Source organism: Brachycentrus maculatus, unplaced genomic scaffold, assembly GCF_059751285.1.
Source record: "Brachycentrus maculatus isolate JH-2025_06_01 unplaced genomic scaffold, ASM5975128v1 h1tg000854l, whole genome shotgun sequence".
NCBI classification, from domain to species: Eukaryota; Metazoa; Arthropoda; class Insecta; order Trichoptera; family Brachycentridae; genus Brachycentrus; species Brachycentrus maculatus.
Window position 1 is genome coordinate 1 of NW_028281581.1, and position 21,789 is coordinate 21,789.

The 21,789-nt window shown below is 37.4% G+C and overlaps 1 protein-coding gene across 1 annotated transcript; it reads left to right on the forward strand.

Moving 5' to 3' along the window:
- The first annotated feature begins 5,796 nt into the window (after positions 1-5,796).
- Positions 5,797-19,500, forward strand: LOC148300009 (protein disulfide-isomerase-like). Its single transcript, XM_088275393.1, has 3 exons — positions 5,797-5,894; positions 18,596-18,975; positions 19,064-19,500. The coding sequence occupies exons 1-3, from the start codon at positions 5,797-5,799 to the stop codon at positions 19,498-19,500; spliced, it is 915 nt and encodes a 304-aa protein (XP_088131519.1).
- Positions 19,501-21,789: the final 2,289 nt, after the last annotated feature.

The window sequence follows — 21,789 nt, forward strand, 5'->3', positions numbered from 1 at the left end:
TCCCAACCCCAACCCCTCCCAACCCCAACCCCAACCCCAACCCCAACCCCAACCCCAACCCCAACCCCAACCCCAACCCCAACCCCTTGACTGATGACAACCTTCTTCATTGTTCGTACTATAATTGAGTATAATTGAGTATGAATATAAAATGTGAATAATATATAAATAAATTCTACTCCTTACCTCTGTCTCTTGTGTCGATAAATAGGATGCATTTTGGGGATGTGTTTGTCGTGTGAAACTAGTCCTTGCTGGTTGAGTGATGAGCATTGGATATTGAGGATGAGCGATATTTCGTTGGCTATTCTCGCGAAGTGGCGCTGGCTTTCGATCTAGATATTGTGCAGGTTTTTCAAATGGAATCTTAGTTGGATTGTTTGTTGGTTCATGAATTTTATGAGGCTGAGCTGAAAAAGCTTTGGTTAATTGATGCGAAATGTAACCTAGTTTAGGAGTCTAGATTCATTGATTAATTTTGTTCAGGGACTAGTGGCTCGTATTCGGAAAACATCTCAGTATTAACATGCCAACAACCCATGTGCATCTAGTGGACATCTAGTGGTATTTAGTGAAGATCGAGTGAAGATACCCGCCGATAGATAGAAGATAGTAAATTCGAATGCAAGTTATAAATGCATCAGTAGTGATTATTTACCATTTTTTTAAGCTGCTCGTGTTTCATCTAGTATAGCTGCAGCTCTGTCATTCCTGTCTCTACCTAGTTTCTCTCCACATACTCTTCTTCCTATTACTTTGATTACGCACGCCTCAATGCCGGCTTGGGCACGTTCTTGCTATACTACAGCGCTTTCTGTCTAGCATTCGTCTCCTTGAATTATTATTTGCGGTCGGGGCGTGGAGGCCTGCTTTTCTAGGCGTTTATGCTTTTGACTTGGCCTGCAAATTCCTAAGATAAACAACTGACATACTTGCATTTTCTAGAGCTTCTTCTTCTTCTCGAGCCATTAATCGCCCCCGATGTTCGCGCCAAGCCCACCCAGCTTCACCCATTACTTATTGTCTTTTTTCTTCTAGAGGCTCCTCGTTACCATGGAAGTCTTCGTTGTCTGGTTCTTCTGGGCCTCGAGCTACTTCTCTGCCTTTTTCGTTTATTCTTCGATTCTCTGTCTCTACTTCTTCGCAATTTACTCTCGCTATCTTTCTTCTTCATCCAAATAGAAAGGATTCGAAACTAGGAACGGATTTTATGACTTTTTCAGATTATTGGTGTTGGCAGTTGTCGAGGCAGTTTTGTTTGGGATGACTGCCTTTTTCTTTTCGGGCAAGAAATTGGAATTGGTACTTTTATTAGGTTTGCCATGGTTCGCCGAATTGAAGCTACGCTATCGAATTTCTTGATTAGGATTATACACAGAATCAGGGTTTTTGGATCCCAGTATGTTATTGACTCCCTCTTTGCTAATTTGCGTGGTCTTCCCCTTGAATCGTTATAAGAAATTACTTGACATCAATATAATCTATGTAACAATCAAGCCCATCGAAAATCAAACAACCCAGTATTTATCCACGGTGGTTATAATCATGATAGATTAATATATATTCTATGTGTATGTACGGAATGTGGGTATAATATAAGTCTGGTAATAACTAGTCGGGACAACTAGTAAATAGTGACTAAATTATTTATAGGTTAAATAGAATCATATTCATTTTGCCTTAGGGGTTTGCACTTTCTTGAGAGTGTAATAATGGGGTTCTTTGTCGAAAGAAATCTAGATATCCTTGTTGGTCAGCTTCTTGAAAGCAAGTTTAATGGACTCGGTTCTTTCTTACAAGAAGTGTTATTCGCTCTTGTCGAGAACGATCTTTCTTAGGGAAGTGCCATCAAGTCGCACTCTAGTCCTGTCGCTAATGATGTTTCCTGGGAGGAGGAGCTCGTTCAGGAGGTTTTCTTGGACGCTGGTGAGAGTTCGGCTGTAGGCTCTCTTTTGAGTTCTGTTCTTTTTAATCCATCTAGACTCGATGTTACGGGCGGCGACGAGGAGCACTGTGGCTTTCAGCTTCTTTTCGAGATCGATGACGATTTTCTTGTAGAGAGAAGTCAATAGCACTTTTTGACTTTTGTAGGAGAAATAAATGAGGACAGCGGGCTTGTCTTTGTTGACGGGGATCTCGATGACCTTATTGACCTCAATGAATGAACCAATACGCTTGTTGTCACCATCGAGATGCGATATTATGTCCTGGAGGGCATGACCAGCTTGGGATTCAATATTACTGAGAGTGGGGTTTTTGCTGGTCTTGCTTCTGGCGAAGATTTGAGAAACTTTCTTATTGGCTTCCATGGCTATGATTAAATCTAATATTTAATTTATAAAATATCATTAGTAAATAATATACTCAATCCTCAATATAACCACTATTCACAATTTATATATTTGCTGACTTCCATTTCGAATAGGGCAACTCAAATCTATATCTGTGAGTGTGTAACGAGTGCTGTTAAGGATGTGAAGAGCCAGGAATATCGACACTGAGATGCTGACTGAGCAGTATCCGCATCAATAGTGAGAATAATCGCATTTCGGGTATCCTGCAAAATACAAGAATATGCAAGATGATTTCATACTATATTTGTTAAATATGAGCAAACAGATGGTCTGGTCTGTCTGAGGGATCGCAATCTGCAGAAGTATGTTAGATTACGCTTTTAAATACATATCTGTTCTGAAATAAAGTGATAACTGTACAATTGCGCAAGAGAGCTCTCGGACTCCTTGTATATTTCAAATCCTTACTGCATTTAAAATGAATAAAAGACTGTATCATTATAAAATGAGCAAACGCGGTGAGTGATCATATGACTTAATAGGCTGTTTGGCTACTTAATTAATTAAAAATCAATAATTCGATGGAATAACATCAAATTCTGTCACCACGATCCGGTTTTTTGTTTAATGGGGCTAATTCTTTCCTTTTCCTTCTACTTATGTTATTGCTGGTAGGCAGGGTTCTATTTAAATCCAATATCTTTGTCTCCCTGATTTCGTATTCTATCCCCTTATGAATGCATCGCCTCTGTTGCATTGACATATTTCTCAATCAAGCCTTTGTCCTGCTCTTGATGAGGATTTTCAATTTTGATCGTCTTGTAATTTAGTTGAGCTTTAGGATTTTTTAAAAGGTTGATGAGATCTTAACACATGGCGGCAATATCTTTGTCATGTGGATGAAAAAGGTCACCAAAATACTTGAGTTTTTATATTGTTCTTGTTTCATCGAAGTTGCTTGCTAACTTATTGGCTCCATGGCCATATTGCTGCGTGAAGCCTTGACGCGATGCTTAGATCAGCATCAACTGGGTTTGGAGCTGAGCCTTTAAGCCATTTAAAGTCTTGTTTGAATAATCACAATGGTCATACATCCCAAACTGTTTCGGCTTTTTGGTTTTTTACAAAGTCTGTTGAAGTTGTTCCAATGTGCTTAATGCCATGTAGAATGTCGAATTGGCGTAGTTTTGGTCGACCTTCTGTTCTTGCTTTTTGATTTGACTTTGACCTTGATATCCGCCACTGCCTTGATGATATCCGTCACTGCCTTGATGATATCCGCCACTGCCTTGATGATATCCACCATTGCCTTGATATTTGTTCCCACTTCTGGTTTCATGTCCCGACATTTTTACCTATTTAATAAATATTTAACAATTGACATAAAAAGAATTATTTATAGGAATTTTTTTATCAAAGATTTATTTTCAGTGGATTGAATCATAGAGCAGTTTCTGCTACGATCGCCAATGTTAAAAAAATGCCGATGATATTCAGAATACAATCATGCATGCAACGAAAATGAGCACAAATGCATAGATTTTCAAATACACGATTTATTTTTATAAATGAACCTTCGCAATGACTGAGCTGGGAACCTAGCATAGAACTGCATTGCATATCAAACCAACAACCCATCAAATGATAAATCAAACAAGCCAACCCCATAGGCCAACAATCTCAACAAAAAAGATAAAAATAATTTTTAATTTTTTTTTGTTATTGCTATTGAATGTAATATCATGGTATAATGGTATAATGTTTTATCAATTAATAAATTTCAAAGGTGATCAATTGCATGAAGAACATCTATCAGAGCACCAAAATCCATTCGAATCAAATGGCCAACCATAGCAAATAGTTTTCGAACAAAAATAAAGCCTTTTACACATCTACTCACAAAAATTCGAATGCAAAGATCGCAGAGGAGTAAAGTTTATGCGCAGTCTGCAGCAAAGGGACTGATAAGTGTTGTAGCCTTTGTTTAAAGGTATTTTACTGTTCTTCCGAGCATCAGGAAGTCGATTGGCACATCAAACACAAGTTTGCATGCGAGGGCAGAGATATTGAAAACGTGAACCATCGCCATATTAATGCATAACAGCAGATTAACCAAACCCAAATGCCTTTGCCCCATCATTCCAACGACAAGCACAGCCCCTACAATTAGAAAGCAAGATCATCATCCTACCAACACATCAAGCACTAGTAATAAAGACAGCTCAGGTACTTCCTTGAGCTCTTGGAGCATCGACTGTCCCTAAGGCAAAGAATCTTGAGCCAAGTCAGCAAACTGCACAACGAGAGAACCCCATCAATTGTCAAATAAAGCCTCGCCAAACAGACTGAGTAGTTACTCGAACTTTCTGCATAAATCGTCAATAAAGCCTACAAACCGTCCTACGCTCGGAAAAGCTTCTCAGTAAGCGAGGACTAATCCGATCGAGTCGTTGTCTATTGCAGTTAGTACCACAATGCTGAGGCAAACGGTTATGATCAAATACCCCTCGCAATTGATGAGATCAGTCTATTCCTAGAGTACATGACTGACCATATACTGTTGATCAAGGTCTACCATAACGCTAACCTCAAAAAATTAGCCAAGCCCCTCATCATCAGTCTTGGAAGGCTCCTCTAAAACTAATAGCACTAACAAACTTTCCTGAAGGCCCACAACAGCGAAGCAGAGTCTTCAGCTTATCGGGCCACATAGGAGCTATACAACTCGAAATGCCAATTGTTGAAATCAATCATATAACTTAGTGAACTGTATAGCATCGATCGCACGACTGAAATTATGTATAAGCTGTTCATTAAGCTGGTGGAGAATCATTAAGGAGTTTGGGAGAGGATTTACGCCTATTATAACACAGGGGTTTGGTATCTCCGCAAGACTTATTTTCAAAAGAGTATTAAGGCCTTTATGTATGTGATTGAAATGCTGGATTCGCATAAGAAGAATGTGAGACACTCTTTGGAGTTTAAAGCAGATGCGTATTTTAATTTAGCCATTTCGTATTGGCAGTTTGGGGAACCAACTTTGGCAATGTAGAAAATGCAATAATCCTACAAATGCAAGGTGAATAGTATTGGCAAGAACTCTTTAGATGCGTCGGTGTGTTTATAAAAATTGGCGAGATGGTCAAAGAAGCAACAGAATTGGTAAGAATGCTTACAGTACTTATAAGAATGCCATCGTATCCGTAAACAAAACTAATCGAATCAATCAACCTAATAGGAAATATAGGCCTCCAATGCGCTTAAAGCACTTATCGTCGAAGTCTACCAATGCATTCGCGCCAGTCCCGACAAAACGGACAGCAGAGGGATATAGAACTACTACATGAAGTTGGTGGAGAGTTCTAACAAGTAATAAAAATAGGAAAACGAAAGAATAATATCATAGTAAGCATTATTTCCATCAGAAAAGTCAATTGCCAAGAGGTTATTTCAAACAGACCCCAACTAATATGTGACTTTCATTATTAATATCACCCCCGAAATGATCGAGACTTACAACTCAGAGCAAGTCGGACATCTCAGCGAACTGTTCAAGCTCTCCGATCAAAAGATGTCGAAGAAGGATGCGAACAAACTTCTGTACTAAAGTTAGTTTTATGAGAGCTTGAATGAAGCGCAAAGAGAATAGTTTTTGGGAGTTAACAGGTTTTGATATTATTCCGGATTTATAGTTTTATTAGGATATATTCATGAATCATTAAGAATGTGCAACAGTGACTGAAGTAAGCTCACTTTCGTTTGGCATTCCAGCTGATTGTTTTGCATTCCCTAGCTTCAGTTTATTATGTTTCTTCTAATGGCTCATAATCAAAAGAATCCCGAATGAAGCTCTCAGTGGTCTCAGCTTTAAACTAATTCAGAATCCCTGTGTAATTGGCGTGATTGACCGGATTAGTCCTACAGTTTATCTCCGAACTCTCGATGCCTGCGTAGCTTTGTTTTAACTAAGATTCCATGTCGACCAGAGCATCGATTTTCTTGATCCAATGGTTCTCGTTCAATATTTTGATTTAGTTTTACTTGCGCTATTTGTCAATTCTATCCTATTAATCCATGGATGTTCGAATTCTGTTTCGAACCCGATTTGGTTGTGGGGATCCTTGCGAATCCTCAGACTCTGAACCTTGTGAGACAATCTCTGTTGAATTCGGCTGGTTGAACACAGATTTGAAATTTACTGGCTTGTTCATTGGTAATAGACTATGACTAATTGAAATCTTGGAAGGAGTGAAAGCACTAAACCTGCTATTGACGATGTTGAACAATCCGTGCTAATTGGATATCTGAGAGTTCGTGCAGTTCGCATTTGAGGCAAAGCTATTGCTGTCTTTGGTGTTGCATGTGTGAGCCAATGAGGCATTGCTGTCCTTTACTGTGGCCCTGCTATTTTATGCTGGCCGGCTGGAGTTCTGATTGTTGTTCAGCGAGCGGAGAACATTTTAGTTTTAGTTCAAGTCTATCGCAAATTGAGGGCTTATTCTGTAATTCCTTTGCGGATTGTTCATTGCATTAAGTTTGTCATTATTGCTATTGTTATTACTACTATGGCTGTTGCTATAACTATTTCTCCTGTCTTTTTCTTGATTCTATAGACACTGACAATTAGTTTTATCATTTTTCATGCTGTTCCTATTGCGAATGTTCTTCCTACTGCTCACACTCTTCATATTGCCCATGTTGCCATTGTTCCCATAACTCATAATATGGACATGTGCAGTATCTTCACCATCCGCATTCTTACTATAAAAGCTATTTTTAAAATTAATATTCTTAGCCGTAGAAATGCTTTTGTTCTAAACCCTTGAAGCCAAAATATGGTTACTGCTTTTAGACTGTCTCAAACCTCCGCTCATCAACGATAAGAAATGCTGATTTATTCTTGGCTACATATTGTAATCATTAGTTTATAATATTTGAGGTTTACTCCGTTGCTACTATTACTAAGTCGCGTCATTTTCATTAATAGTGTTAGCTCTCTTTGTTTCGCATTTCTTTACTCCGCTTATTTCGTATTTATTATTTGGTGTGCATTTGTTTATTCCTTAGATTTGGATGTGATTACTTATTGCCTTATTGATGTTATTGTCGCTTGTTTTGAGCAGTCGTTTTTTATAATTAAATTCATACGTTTCTTTCAAGGCATTTTCAGAGTTTCGATTACTTCTCAATGACCTTGGAATTTAACGACTTCCCCAAAAAGGAGGCAACTGATCTGATAACTCGATTCTTGAGCATTCAGCATAGAGTCGAATCAATGACCTCATAGCCCTTAAATCAATGGGCTTACGAGCATTGGCCCTCGCAAAGTATGCGTAGAAATCTGCAAATGAACGACTTGACATCTATTTCACTTTTTACAGCAAATAGCAGACTATTTATTTTTAGGATTGTGAGGCAATGGGAATTTGGTGGGTTTTTATAATTAAGTTTGGAGCTATTTTTCCGATTCTATCGGCCTGTACATTTTAAAGTATAGGCTCAATGGCTCTACATGTCTTCAGGGCTTCCATGCAGGAGACACAGCATTTATCGAGCACATACAACGCATTCTTAATGTTTAACTACAAGACATCTTTCTGGCTGGCTCCACCCCCACTCCCCCCAACCTAATGTGCAATACATTTCACAGACAATCCTTTCTCTTCGTCATTATTCTTGTTATCGGAGACAGATATCTCTCTATTTTTCAATACTTCGCTCTGAAAAGCAGGCAGAAACTTCTGAGATATGTCGAAGTTGTTCTGAATGCAAGGCGATGACTATTTCTGTATCTTGAGTTGCTCGAGCAGTTGGCGGTGTGTATTACAGGAGATGGTGATACTTGGCTTTCTGAAACCTGGACTAGTTCTCATTAGTTTGCAGAAGATAACAAATTTATTTATAACGTCGATTTTAGTAAATTTAGAATATCTCTGGAAACTATCAGGAACATAAATAGATGAGTTAATTGTTGTAAATTCATCATTAATTGCGTAGTTTCAGGATCAAAGGAAACTGTTAATGTTTTATGTGAAATTTATGATAGGGATATTTCTGTTATTTAAATTATAGTGTGAGATAGATGTTTGAGGATATTCGGAAATTGGGCATTGATGGATATGTCAAATCAATAAACCGCATGATGCGATGAAACAGATCTGAGTGTTTTCATGTGGATAAATGTAAGCATGAGCTGTGAGTCATCGATCAAATTATCAATTAGACCAAACTCTTTAATATTAATTACGGTTATATGCAATATAAGTGCATCTGCATTTATGGATGATCAATGCGCATCATCTAAGCATCAGAATGATATCACTCGGCCAATCCCACCAACACCCAAACAGCCCCTTCAACATTCAAGAAAGCAGCCTTAATGCTTTTATCTTCCTTCACTGCAATAACTTCGACAATCTGCCCTGCCCCTTCCAACTGCTTCTTCAAAATGCGGTCATGTGCAATGAAAATTGCTTCTGATTAATTGGCCAAAGGATTGATCTTGCCATTATTTTTTAATGCTGTTAACAGCTATGTCAATTTCTATTGTGGTTTCTCGTCGAATTTCATATAGGGTTCTTTGAGCTGCTCTTTTATTGTTTATCCGGATGCGAAGAATGGGAGTAAATTCTATTTGAGTGTCTTCTTGTCACTTTTGGCGAGTGCTTCTAAGATTCGACTGATGAGCTATGCGACCTCGCTGATGATGGAGGATTTGCGGACAATTAATTGCCGTTATTTGGTGAGTTACTTTTGGAGTTTGGATTCGAATCTGCCATTTCGGAATTCGCCCTGCCATTTGCGTCCGTCTGAGTCTACGAACATGCCGACTCCATGCATCAAATGGTCCTGCCAATCTCCTTCATATAGGGTTCCATTAGGGAATTAGTACTATCCTCTACCATGCTGCTTGTTATTTTTCCACTACCCCTTATAAATTGCACCATTCGCATAGTGGTAGACCCCATACCCTGACATTTTATCCTACTACCAAGTTCCTTCGTAATGCTCTCCTCCGAGATTGCCATGTGGGCTTCCGGGTATCTTGAGCACACCTTGCCCATGTTTGGTTTTGACTCCATGGAATAGTTTCCAATTGCCCTAATAGGTTGTGCCATCAAGATACTCGAATCTCCCGTATCCCTCAAGCTCGTGCAGAGGGATCACTGGAACCTATTATACTTTGGGAGGCTCAACCACTTATTTCTTGGGGTCTTTTTTAGGGCCCATTTAAATATAACTTATTTATAGCCCACTTAATATGCAACAGATATCTACACAAACTAAACTAATAAGTATTTTGTTATTAGTTAACGATGGGCCATCTCTGCATTGTTTGAGGCAGCCATCAGCAAACACACATCATTAATGTTTTCTCCTCTTAATTAATTAATCAATCCTCAGCCATCGAAGAATCCCTGAGGAAATGCCCTTCTTACTTTGTGGTCGATCAAGTTTATAATATTTTTGCGGCTGATGTTCTTTTTGGAGTGGGTGTGCACATTTAAGTGGGTGTGAACATTTAAGTGGGTGCGTGTCGATTTGGCAATGGAATTGACAGGGATGCTGCGGTATGCCTCAAAGTTTATGGCTTAGAGGTTCTAATCAAAGAATTGTGGCTGTTTGGCCATAGCTTTTTTCTACTTCGCTTATGTCTATGTTGATCGCACCTTGGATTGGTTCGTTGCTGTGTTTTTTTGAGATGGGCCAAGTGAGATCTCGAGCTTCTTTAAATTTGTTGAAGGTAATAAATTCCCGGAGTGCATAGAGTTATCGAAGAGTATTTTCTTGCCTATGTCGCTCAGGAAGGACGATTCGTTCATTTAAAGAATTGAGCTGAAATCGGGATGGCATTGATGTTACTCATTTTGATTGTGAGAGATGTCGTTTTCAGGTATTTTTTCATCTTAAGGAGTTTGCATTACGATTGTTTTCATGTTTGAGGAAGAGATCTTTGCGATTTTGCATTTATGCGAGGTTTCCTGTTTGGGGTGTTACTTCTGTTTGTGATTTTAATCCTGTTTGTGGTATTAATTATTTTGTTAATGTTTTTCATGTTCGACCTATGATTGGTTCGGCATTTGGTTTGTGACTTTTATCTTTTTTAAGAACTTAATATATTTTTGGAATTAGTCACTCATGTAATTATTTTTTTATGTGACTAATTTGCAGTCATTGCTACTGCTGCTGACTTGCTCATCCATATCGATAGCTCCTTCAGACTACTTTGTCGGCATTAACTCGCAGTTTTCAGGCACTTCAATTAAGAATCTGCGTTGTGTTTTCGGTTTGGGGTTAAAATTGATCGGCTATTTCTATTTCGGATTTATTGGTTGTTTCCCCGCTTTCACCCCTTTTACCGATTTGGTTCTCTTTGTTTATTTATTTTCCTTTCCTTCTTTTGGGTCAATTGTTCGATAGGCCACTCCTTTCGCTCGCTCCCCAATTTTGACTTGCTGTTCTATGCTGATTTGCCGATATGATTTGTAAGACTTGATAATTTCCTCGGATGGATTTCTTGATACTGAAGTGCTTACTCCTCGGCTCCGAGCTATAACAGGATTTGCATTTGCATTTTCCTTATACTTTCTATTGTTAGCTTGCGACCTCCCATTGCCGGTCTGAACAAAAGCAGTTTCCCCCTAATTGGAATGCCTATCCTCAATAGTTTCTCGCAGGAGTGGCCTGGTAACAGAGACTTTCCTCCGGTTATTCTCCCTGATGGTGTCCAATGATTTCATGGAGGCCAAAGGATAGTTCCGATCTGTCACAGATTTCTTGTGTTGCAGGATCTTCCTAAACTTACGATTCACTCTTCTATTGTTCTGATTCTGCTCAGTAATGCATTTGACGTTCCGAACACCTTCAGGATGATTACTACAGTCCCGATAATAGTCCGGATATTCCGCTGATTTATCCAAATTGACCTCGCTATTGTTCCGATACCTAATCCTCTCTTTCTATTTCTATATCACTATTATGTTGCTATGCATTGGGTTGTAAACTGCTGCTGACTTTTGTTGTTGTGGCTGTCGTTGTGACTATTTGTACATTGCGACATCACTGTTCTTTAACTGCATGCTTTTGGCGTGATACGCACTATTTATATTGACACTGCTTTGCGTTGAAATTTGGCGTGATAGTGATACAGGTTTTACTAATAGATTGCGCATCGATCTCATGTTGTGGTTGTGGTTGATGTTGTGATTATGACTGTGAGGATGCCTTTTGAGATGGCTCTTGAGATGCCACATTGAGAACATCTGCGGACTCTTCTTATTGTTCGAAAGGAAACTACTGTGTTGCTACATATAAGTATATGTTATGCATTAATAATAACGACTACTTTTTATATTATCAATCACAGTGTCTATTAATTCTACATTATGCATTATTAATATTGATGATAGTCATGATAGACATTATTAATAGTGATGGATATCATATCTGCCATGTGTCAATTTCCGTATGCTTATTATTGCCATGGTTACATACAAACAGCCTGTTTCCAACTGCCAATGACTTCCCCCCAATCCCATGCACATAGATAAGATTGCAATCAACCCCAACCATCATACACTAACTGTCTGCATCACGCACCAATATACTATTCTTGCCCTGCATACCAGACAGATGCAATTTGATTATACTGCCATTCTTTAGCATAACCAATAACTAATTTGCGTCATTGAGTGTCATATCTTGGATTCGATCTGCACAGTTGTATATGTGTTTGTATGCAGTAGTGTTGAAGGGACTGATGCTGGATATTTTAGGTATTGATGTCGATGAGATGTAATTTGTTGTTGGTTGCCAAAAGTAGGGAGTTATTTTGGGCTAAGGGTAACATGCACATCACAGGGGCTGCTGTTTCGATTTACTTGATGAGTAAGAGGGATAGTTATGTGGATATATTGCTGGTATTGTTTGGGCAGATGTTTATGGTCCTGTTATCTCTGCTCGTACTGCTACTTCTGCTACATCTGCTGGCATTGCTCGGGTGGATGATGTTGAATATGCGCATTGTACCATAGACTGTGCATGTTACCAGCTTGCTCTTGCATGAACTAACTGCACCCATACACTGACCCTCCCCAGCACCCATGTTTCTATTGCTATCATGGTTGTTGAATACCATCACTTTCCTCTTATGGTTATACGCAACTATCTGTGAATCAGACCCGATGCTGATAAAATGCTTATCGTCATCCAGGTCGATCAGGCAGCTCACTGATGACCGATGGTGACTGAAACGGGCGTAGACATTGCAGTCACTATTTAAATGGAATACATTAAACAGAATCACTTCGCTCTGACTACCAACTGCAATGTACTTGTTGGCAATGTAGGCAATTGAAGAAATGCTTGATTATGAGACTTTGTAACGATGCAACTGTTTCAGGTTCTGGCATGAGAATATCTTGAGGTAACCATTTTGTGTACCCACGGCCGATGTTGTTCCAATTGGGGAGCATTGCTATGCAGAGTGCAGTTTACATGTCGCTGTTGTTCAAAGCTGAGAGGATGCGTTATGGATTTTGTTGCTGTTTGAGCAGATTTTGGGAATGGTCATTGTTCCTATGATGGACCCCATTACTAACATTTGTCAGATCTTTCAATGTATTTACCGTAGCCTATCTATGATTGCCCAGCCAGCCCGTCGATGTTGAGTTTTTGGTTGACGGAAAAGTGCTATCCTTTGCATTGTCAGAGTGATAGTTGTGTAGAATCTATTTCCTAAATGCTGCATCTGTCGTCGACATTTCTAACTGCTCGCGATACTTCATATTCATATTCATGTTTATGTCCATGTCCATGTCCATTTCCATGTTCTGACTAATTATGTTGTTATTTAAAGGCAGGTCGAACATCAACGAGGCCTATTCTGTGGTCACTGGCCGATAGCTGATGTTCTTATGTGAGTGCATTTTCGGTTTAGTCTATTTGTCTCTGTTTTTATTTGTGTGGCCTTTTGTTATATTATTTAATAGGTGAGGACTATTGGGCATAGACATGGGAGTTTGCATGGGAGTATGATCTCCTGCTGTTCTATAGCAGCCTTGATATTTGATACTATTTATCCTACTCTGATGGGCTGATATCATTTCCGAAATTGCTGTACTATTTGACGTACTGCCCGATATTCTTGAACATGTGCATCACTTCGATCTTTATTTTGTCATCCAGCAGTCTCTTCATGTCTTTATAGCACTGCTCTCCACAGTAGTGTCCATCTGCTTCATAGATATAGTAGAGTTTGTTTACCTTCCTGAGAATCGGTTTCAGCAGTTAATTCTGCACATTTTTAAACTACTCGTAATGCACATGTCTCTGACACTCCTTTAAATCGACATTTAAGTTACTGAGTAAGGCCTCATTCGATATTCTTTATGGTCCATGGCTATTGTTGTTCTTTGTGAATCGGATCTATTGGAGGTTATAGAAATTCTGTTATTTGACACTAAAAAAGTTTCTACGAGCTTTTATGTAGTCGAGTAGGGAGTTTTTGAGCTATGCCAACTAATTGACAAAGTTGGTGTACTGTGCGTCGATTTTGAAGTTTAGAGAGAGTTCGAAGTCTTCCATTATGTTATTGAGAGTTGATTTAATGTCCTGGAAATGTTTAGAGACTTTTTATTTATCCTTTTAGCAGATTTGTTGCACTTTTCTTAAGGTTTGTTATTCATTTTTGAGAAGTTATTGGATTTTGGTGTTCTAAATCGTATGCATAGATTTCATGTTTGCCTGTTTGAAGGCGTTCATTTCGTTTTTGTTCATATTAAAGCTAGGGCTTTTATTACCGTTTTGCAGCGCAGAACCTCCATATTTGCTTTTTATCATATACTCATCAGGTTTGGTTTTATCTTTGCCTTCTGAGATGCCATTAAACGTTAAGTGTGAACTTCTGAGTCGATTCAGTTTATTTTACACTTTGACGGCATTATCATATACTTTTTTATCATTTTATGGATGGCCCTTGGAACAGGAAACGGCCCACGAGCTACGACTTTTATTTAAGACTTTACTTTCCTGACAATGAGCTTAGAAATTGGTAGAGCGACGAGCAAAGGGATTGATGTGCGAGGATTCCATTTATAAATTCTATATAATTGGTATGCGTATTTCTATCATATATTCTATAGCGAACTCATTCGATGGATAAATAATCGAACATATAATATCCATATACTGTATGAAATCGTTGTTGAAAATATTTTAATTTATCCTTGGATTATGACTTGAATATATATTATTTTGGATTTGTTGGATATGTTGTTGAACAAGCCAGCGATTATGCTGTTAGCACTCCTTGTTGTTTTCGTATCAAGTACGGAGTTTATTTGGAAAGAGTTGCCACCCAGAATCAACATGAAATGTGTGGACAGTGGCAAATACCTGGGCAGGTGTTATTGGGGGAATCATAGATGCTCTGAAGTCAACAGTGTTTCTCCATACATTCAAGACAACTACTTCAAAGTGACCAAAGTCGGAACCCAAGTGACTCTGACAAATGTTGCAACTGGGCAAAACCTTAAAAGATGCAGAGATTGCTGGTATTGGTACACCGCAAGTGCGCCTCGAGATGCTGCCTTTATCGATGGTCAAGAGGTCGCTGGATACAATCTTTGGACTCCAGTTACTACGGGCAACAATATATTCACCTTCAAATGCGGTGACTCTGGAAACTACTTGACAAGATGTGAAGGATGTGTGATAAAGGACAGATCGAGCTATGGATTCGTGCACGAAACAGACCCGAGCAGACAATGGGCTCAATGGAAAATAACCAGCGTCTGATTTATACAACAAATTAAACCATCATTGAATATCAAAGCTGTGAGCTCCGAGTTATGAATATTTCAAGGCCAACACACATTCAATTTTATTGTTGTATTTGTTATATAATCTGAAATAGAAACCCAAAAACAGAGTAAACAGAGCAAACAGAGCAAACAGAGCAAACAGAGCAAATTCACTTTGACGGCGTTGTCATAGACTTTTTTATCATTTAATGGACGGCCATTGGAACAGGAAATGGCCCACGAGCTACGACTTGTATTATAGGGTTTGGCTGCACGGTAATAAGCTTAGAAATTGTGAGAGCGACAAGCAAAGGGGATTGATTTCAAGATTCGATTCTCAAAAAGTGAAAATAGTTTCGATAAATATTTGTTGATAAATAAATTTTTATAAATTATTTCATCAATTAAAATGAGATAGAAATGTTATTAATAAGTAAAAAAGAGTTGTGATGCCAATTAGAATTAGTTTAGAGCACTTTTTAATATTGAAACGACAATAGGTTTATAAAAACAAAATAACATAAAACATGAAAATTGGCATCCAAATCTTGAGATCTATATCTAAACAAACAAATTCATCTTCGACATTTAAATACTTTTCATAGGATTCCAATATTTATGAAAATGTAATTTAAATAAAAATATAAAATATGGTCATGAACTAAAGATAGTTCTGAGACCAATGGATTCCCTATATGTGTCTGAAGTCAACAGTGACAATCCAAGCACAATCGATAACTACTTTAAAATGACTAGAGTAGGAAACCAAGTGACTCATACGAGTTGCGCTACTGGGCACAACCTTAAAAGATGCAGACATTGCTGAACTTGGTACACTTCAACTGCCCCTCAAGATTCCGCCTATATTAGTGGTTATGATGTTGCTGGGCACACTCTTTGGACTCCAAAGTCTATAGTTCCGGGTAAAAACATCTTCATCTTCAAAGTCGGTGACACTGGAAAGTACTTGGCAAGATGCGAAGGATGTGTGAAAAAGGACACATCGAGCTATGGATTCGTGCACGAAACAGACCCAACCAGGCCATAGACTCGATGGACAATGAAAACAGTCTGATTTATACAATAAATTAAATCATTATTGAATATCAAAGATTATTGAAAATGTGAGTGCCTTCACTATGATTAATTTAGGGCTCGCATATTCCATACTATTGTTAATTATAGTAATAATAGCATTGAATAAATCAATGAATTAACAGTTCCCAAATTTTGAATCAGACTGCTAGCCTCAATGCCTCTCTTTTCACTAAATCGTTGCCCTTCTCCCCTTTTCACCCACCAATTTTTTCCCTATTCACCCTTTAAACCCTTACAACCCTCATGAAACACTATCTGCAATATCAAGGATGTCCCACAACTATCATGACTCAGAATGGATCAACCTCCAAGACAACGTGCATTACAAAGAGGAGTAATAGTATTTAAAAAGGTACTATAGCCAGTATGAGCAGTAGCAAAAGATAAAGCTTCTGGGGGAATATTTCCGATATCACTGCGAGCTTCCAAGGATCTTTGCAAGAGATGTTATTTCCATCATTGAGGAAAATTATTAAGATAAACGTGCTTTGGAGTATGACTTAGTGACAGACCAAATTAACCGTGAGAAATATTTGAAGCCAGATATATAAAATATTGATAACATTCAGCATTTTCCTTGCACCTCAGAAACTAACGGCATTGGCGCCATCTAATTCGTAAATGGTTAAATGAAATACAGAAATAAGAATACATGCCAGAATACTGTGAGAGCACTCTTTGGACAAAACAAATTGCTCGACGATATTTATTTAAGCTACGCCAACTTTTAAGAAAGGTAATCGAATAAGAATGAGGTGAAAGTCGAACAGTAATTTAAAAACCACAATAAAAAGAAAAGCAAAGCTGTCATCACACAAGAAACAAACAAAATAAAGAAATAACAGCAAACCCTAACGAGAACAGCATCAGTCAAAAATAAAGGTTAGTTTTATATTGCCATAAACAGCCATAAGCCTACTCAATAGCGGAAGTCTCAGAAATAAACCAAGTAGCTCAGAAAATTGACAAACCTTAAATAGAATAAAGGCACTCGCTCCGAACAAGAAAAGACCAAACAAGAAAAGTACAAACAAGAAAAGTCCAAGCAAGAAACGAATACCCTCAAAAACTCGAAATATGCAACAAAACAATTATCATACAATTTATATTCGGCATCCAATACATTAAACTAAAACAATCGAAAAATTTTACCAAACTAACATTTGTGCTGCAATAAAAAAAATACAAAAGAAAGCTACTAACCATAATCGTAATGCCATAACCAAACAAAAACCAAGGCTCACATTAAAGCAACCGTAAATACTGAAATAGTAATGAAAAGAAAAACCTCTTCGATAAATAGTTCAATTGCATCATCTGTGACAAATAAGGCCGACCAAAATGGCCAAAAACTAAGTCGAACGAACAGTCGGCAACAACTGATAATGAATCGCAAATACTCATAATGCAACACGAATAATTATAAAGAAATAACAAAGAGTCATCACAATAAGCAGCAATAACAATTATCATCGAACCCGAGAGGGAAAGCGAGTAGCACAGAAACAAGCATCAACACTCCTGCTGTTCTGAGTTCTCATAAGTACTGGTCGAATGCCAACCCAATCGAACATAACTAACAGCAGAATCAACACAATTCGAATCATCCTACTCACACAGGTACTATTTTTAGAGATGTCCAATAAAAAACATAAAAATCGAAAAGAAACAGCACAAAAAAAATGCCTGTCGTCAGCACAAAAAGTAATAACGAAAACAAATAAAACCCAAAGAAAGCAAATATGTTCTCAAAGGCCATTCAAATACGAATCCAAAAATGACTTAATATTTTAATAACTTTATATTCATTCATTCAGATTATTGGTTCCGCCCATCAAAATTAGTTGATTAGGTTTGAATATTAGAATATTGTAATTTTGTCTGTTTGCTGGTTAGTCAGTCTTATTAGTCCGATAGTTTGAGTTTGGGTTTGTTCATAAAGGCTGATTCATTTGTTTAGGCTTCGTTAGCAATTGAGAGTCTATGATAAGGCTGGCAATGACAGGTCGAACCTAGGACTCCTCTAGAAGATCCACAAATTAAAATTAGTCCTGTTTGTTATTTAAGAGTGTATTATAACATCAATCGGCATATACAGTATTCCAGTATAAAGAGTAGTATAAGAATAAGCTAAATTATAGGCAAGTATCCTTTAAATTAAATTAATTAATTAATTAATTATAATAAGAGTAGTACACGTTGTCATTATCTTAAATATATCCATCCAAAATGTTCATTAAAACATTGCTCTTCAGCACTCTTTTAGTCCTCTCATTCGCCTATACTGAAGAAGGGAGTGTCTTAGTTTTGAAAGACGAAGATTTCCCTGGGATTTTTAAAGAATTCTCTCATATCCTCATCGAATTCTATGCTCCATGGTACTCATGCTTCTAATTCTAGGTGTGGACATTGCAAGAAGCTTGCCCCTATCTTTGCTGAGGTTGGCGATGAGTTGAAATCACAAGAGTCTGTTGTCAGAGTTGCTAAGATCGACTCGACTGAAAATGCTAAATCAGCCCAAGAATATGGAGTCAAGGGATATCCAACTTTATACTTTTTCTTAAACGGAGAAAAGGTGGACTATTCTGGCCAAAGAAGCAAAGACTCAATGGTCAACTGGCTTTTAAAGAAGACAAGAGACCCAGTTACAGAACTCACAAAAGAGCAGTATGAAGCCTTAAGCTCATCAGAATCTGTGACCATTGTTTATCATGGAGATTTCTCAACAGCTGAAAACGCTCAAATCTTGAATAACCTCGCAATAAAAGACGACTACAACAGTATATTCACATTCATATTCAGCATATCACTATGTCAAGGATAGTGGAAAAGAACAAGGCAGTGTCGAAATTGTCCGAAATTTCGCAGATTCCATTTCATATCTTGCTCTTGATGACGGACTTGCTGCCTTCCTGACCAAGAACCAAAGGCCTATAGTCGTTAACTTTGACGAAAGGACTATCGGTGAAATCTTTGGAGAGCAAAAACTCGGCCTCATCCTGTTCAACTCTGAGGCAAACAACGTTCTCTTGAATGACTTCACTGAAGCTGCCAAGGAATACTCTGAAACTGACGGCCAAGCCCTTGTCTTCACAGAAATCCCACGAGGAAACGAGCATATCCAAAACTTAGCTGACTACATCAAAGTCAACCATTCAGTGAACCCAGTAATCTTGATCGAGGCAGGAACCCAAACCAAATATGTTTTGAAGGAGGAACCAACCAAGGAAAACATCCTCGCCTTCCTTAATAATTATAGCGACAGCAAATATGGACTCACTGATGAAGTTAAATCCTCGGAATAGGCATAAGCTGAGCCAGTCAATTAAGATCTTTGATCATATAAATCAATTAACTGTTACAGTAATGATTGAATATCCATAATTGGATACTTTAGAATAAGTTGATTGGAGTGACAAAAACCCATCCATAAAGGTATATCTTCCAACATCTTTGAATATATTGAGATTGTGCCAAGATGAGATCTAGAGATTCAGCTATTTAAATATATGGCATAAGAAATAACTTCTTCCTTATTAACAATTTTGTGTGAAATCCTAGTCCTGGCCCAATAACATCAATCGATTCTCCAACGGATAGGGTATTATTTGATTTGAATAAAAATTCATGGAGTTTCTTTTTTTCTTTCGATAGAAACAGAATAACGATCTTTTGCGCTTTTAAAGGCTTTTTTTTAATCGAAATTGCTTGATGACAATATTTATAAAATAATTCCTGAAACCACAGGAGTTTAACTTACCGTTTAATCTGAGAGAGCGATGGAAATGGCTTTAATTATCTCCTAATTCATATCATTTGTATGTTATAGGCCGTATTTGAATTGAACTTTAAATCGGATTGTTCTGTAATTGTTGGATACTCCAGTTGACCATTGACTGATTCTGATTAATGGTTCTTAATTAATTTGGCACCAATTTTGGTGTGTTGGTTTGATATTATAATGGTTATAGGTAATTATTAGATGTATATATATAAGGGCATTTTATTTAGTTTTAACAATTCTCAAAAAATTCAACTGTGAAATTTGGATTGTTTTAATCGATCTCTAAGGCGATATTTCTCCCATAGATATGTCAGTTCTTATACAAATTCTAAAAATTTAATACTATAGCTTTTTAGTTTGCAAAATGAAAACAGTCGATTTGAAAATAAGGAAACTTTTAAGGTCATATAATTCGAAAGATTCGAAGCAATGCATGAAGATGTAAAAACGATTGAGAGGGTTGACTTTTTGTGATATATTTTTTTTTTAAAGAATTTGGTGGAATTTATATCGCATGTAGAACTTAGGAGATTCTTTAACATTCTGTCAATAATTTATCTTTCATCTGAAAAAGGTGATTCAAATTACTGCAGGCCATGAAAAATGACATGTCTATAATGAGTTTTATGCTTGAAGAAATCGAATAGTTTTTAAAAAACATTTTTGGCAGTCTAAATTCAAAAGCTACTATCAGACACGCCATAATAATTACATCAATTACAAAGCAAAACTCGTAACATACTATGAAGTCATAAAACTAAACTGACAAAATAGCTTAATTGAGGGGCCAAAAGTCAATCTAAGCCCATAAAAAAGTTAAAAATAAGCAATCAAGGTTTTTTGTAAAGCTCTTCAAAACTAGATGCCAATAAAGACTCTTATCTTTAAAAATGGAACTCCAAATCGAGGATAAAACCGAAGCTTCAATTCATTTCACCGATGAGGAAATGTACTATCTTTCAAATTAATGATTCCATAGGGTCCTCTTATTTTACTTATTTTTGAATTTATTTATATTATGTGATGTCTTGCTTCTCCAATTCATAGGGTTAAAGCCCTTCTTCTTGGAATTCAATGAATTTTAGGATTTGTTTTGTAAAGTTTCCGTTATAAGCTGTTCTTATGTTGCTTGATCCAGCAATAGCATACATCATGTGATTATATATCTTTTCCTGAATGTATTCAAAAGACGCTGCAATTTAACATGAAATCAGTCTAAATGGTGACAGGATATTTCCCATGATGCCATATGCAAGCCCTTTTAGTATTTATCAGCAGGGAGACAGCACAGGTCGGAGCAATAAAAATATAAAATCTAAATGTTCATAACTTTCAGAACTCCTCCTTAAAAACATACTGGAGTTTTATGTTCCTCAGACAGAGTACTGCATGACTCCCCGAATCGAAAAGAACTCCAAAATAAAAAAGACATAATTACACTTAAGTTATCATGCAGTATTGCTATTCCCATTTATAATGCAATATTTGTAAAACAAACGCCATTCATAATTTGCAAAATTTAATATAATAGAATATAATTGCCAATATTAATTTATTGATTTCCATAGCTATAAGTTTGTGATAAGAGTGATGTGGTGTGATATAGAATAAATTACTAAATTGATTGGCTTTATCTTTCAAGAATCAAGACATCTGATTTATTCTAATGCAAAAATATAATTATATAATAATAATATCCCGAAATGTTTTCATATGCACAGCAATCTGGGGTTGGGGTTGGGGTTGGGGTTGGGGTTGGGGTTGGGGTTGGGGTTGGGGTTGGGGTTGGGGGTTGGGGTTGGGGTTGGGA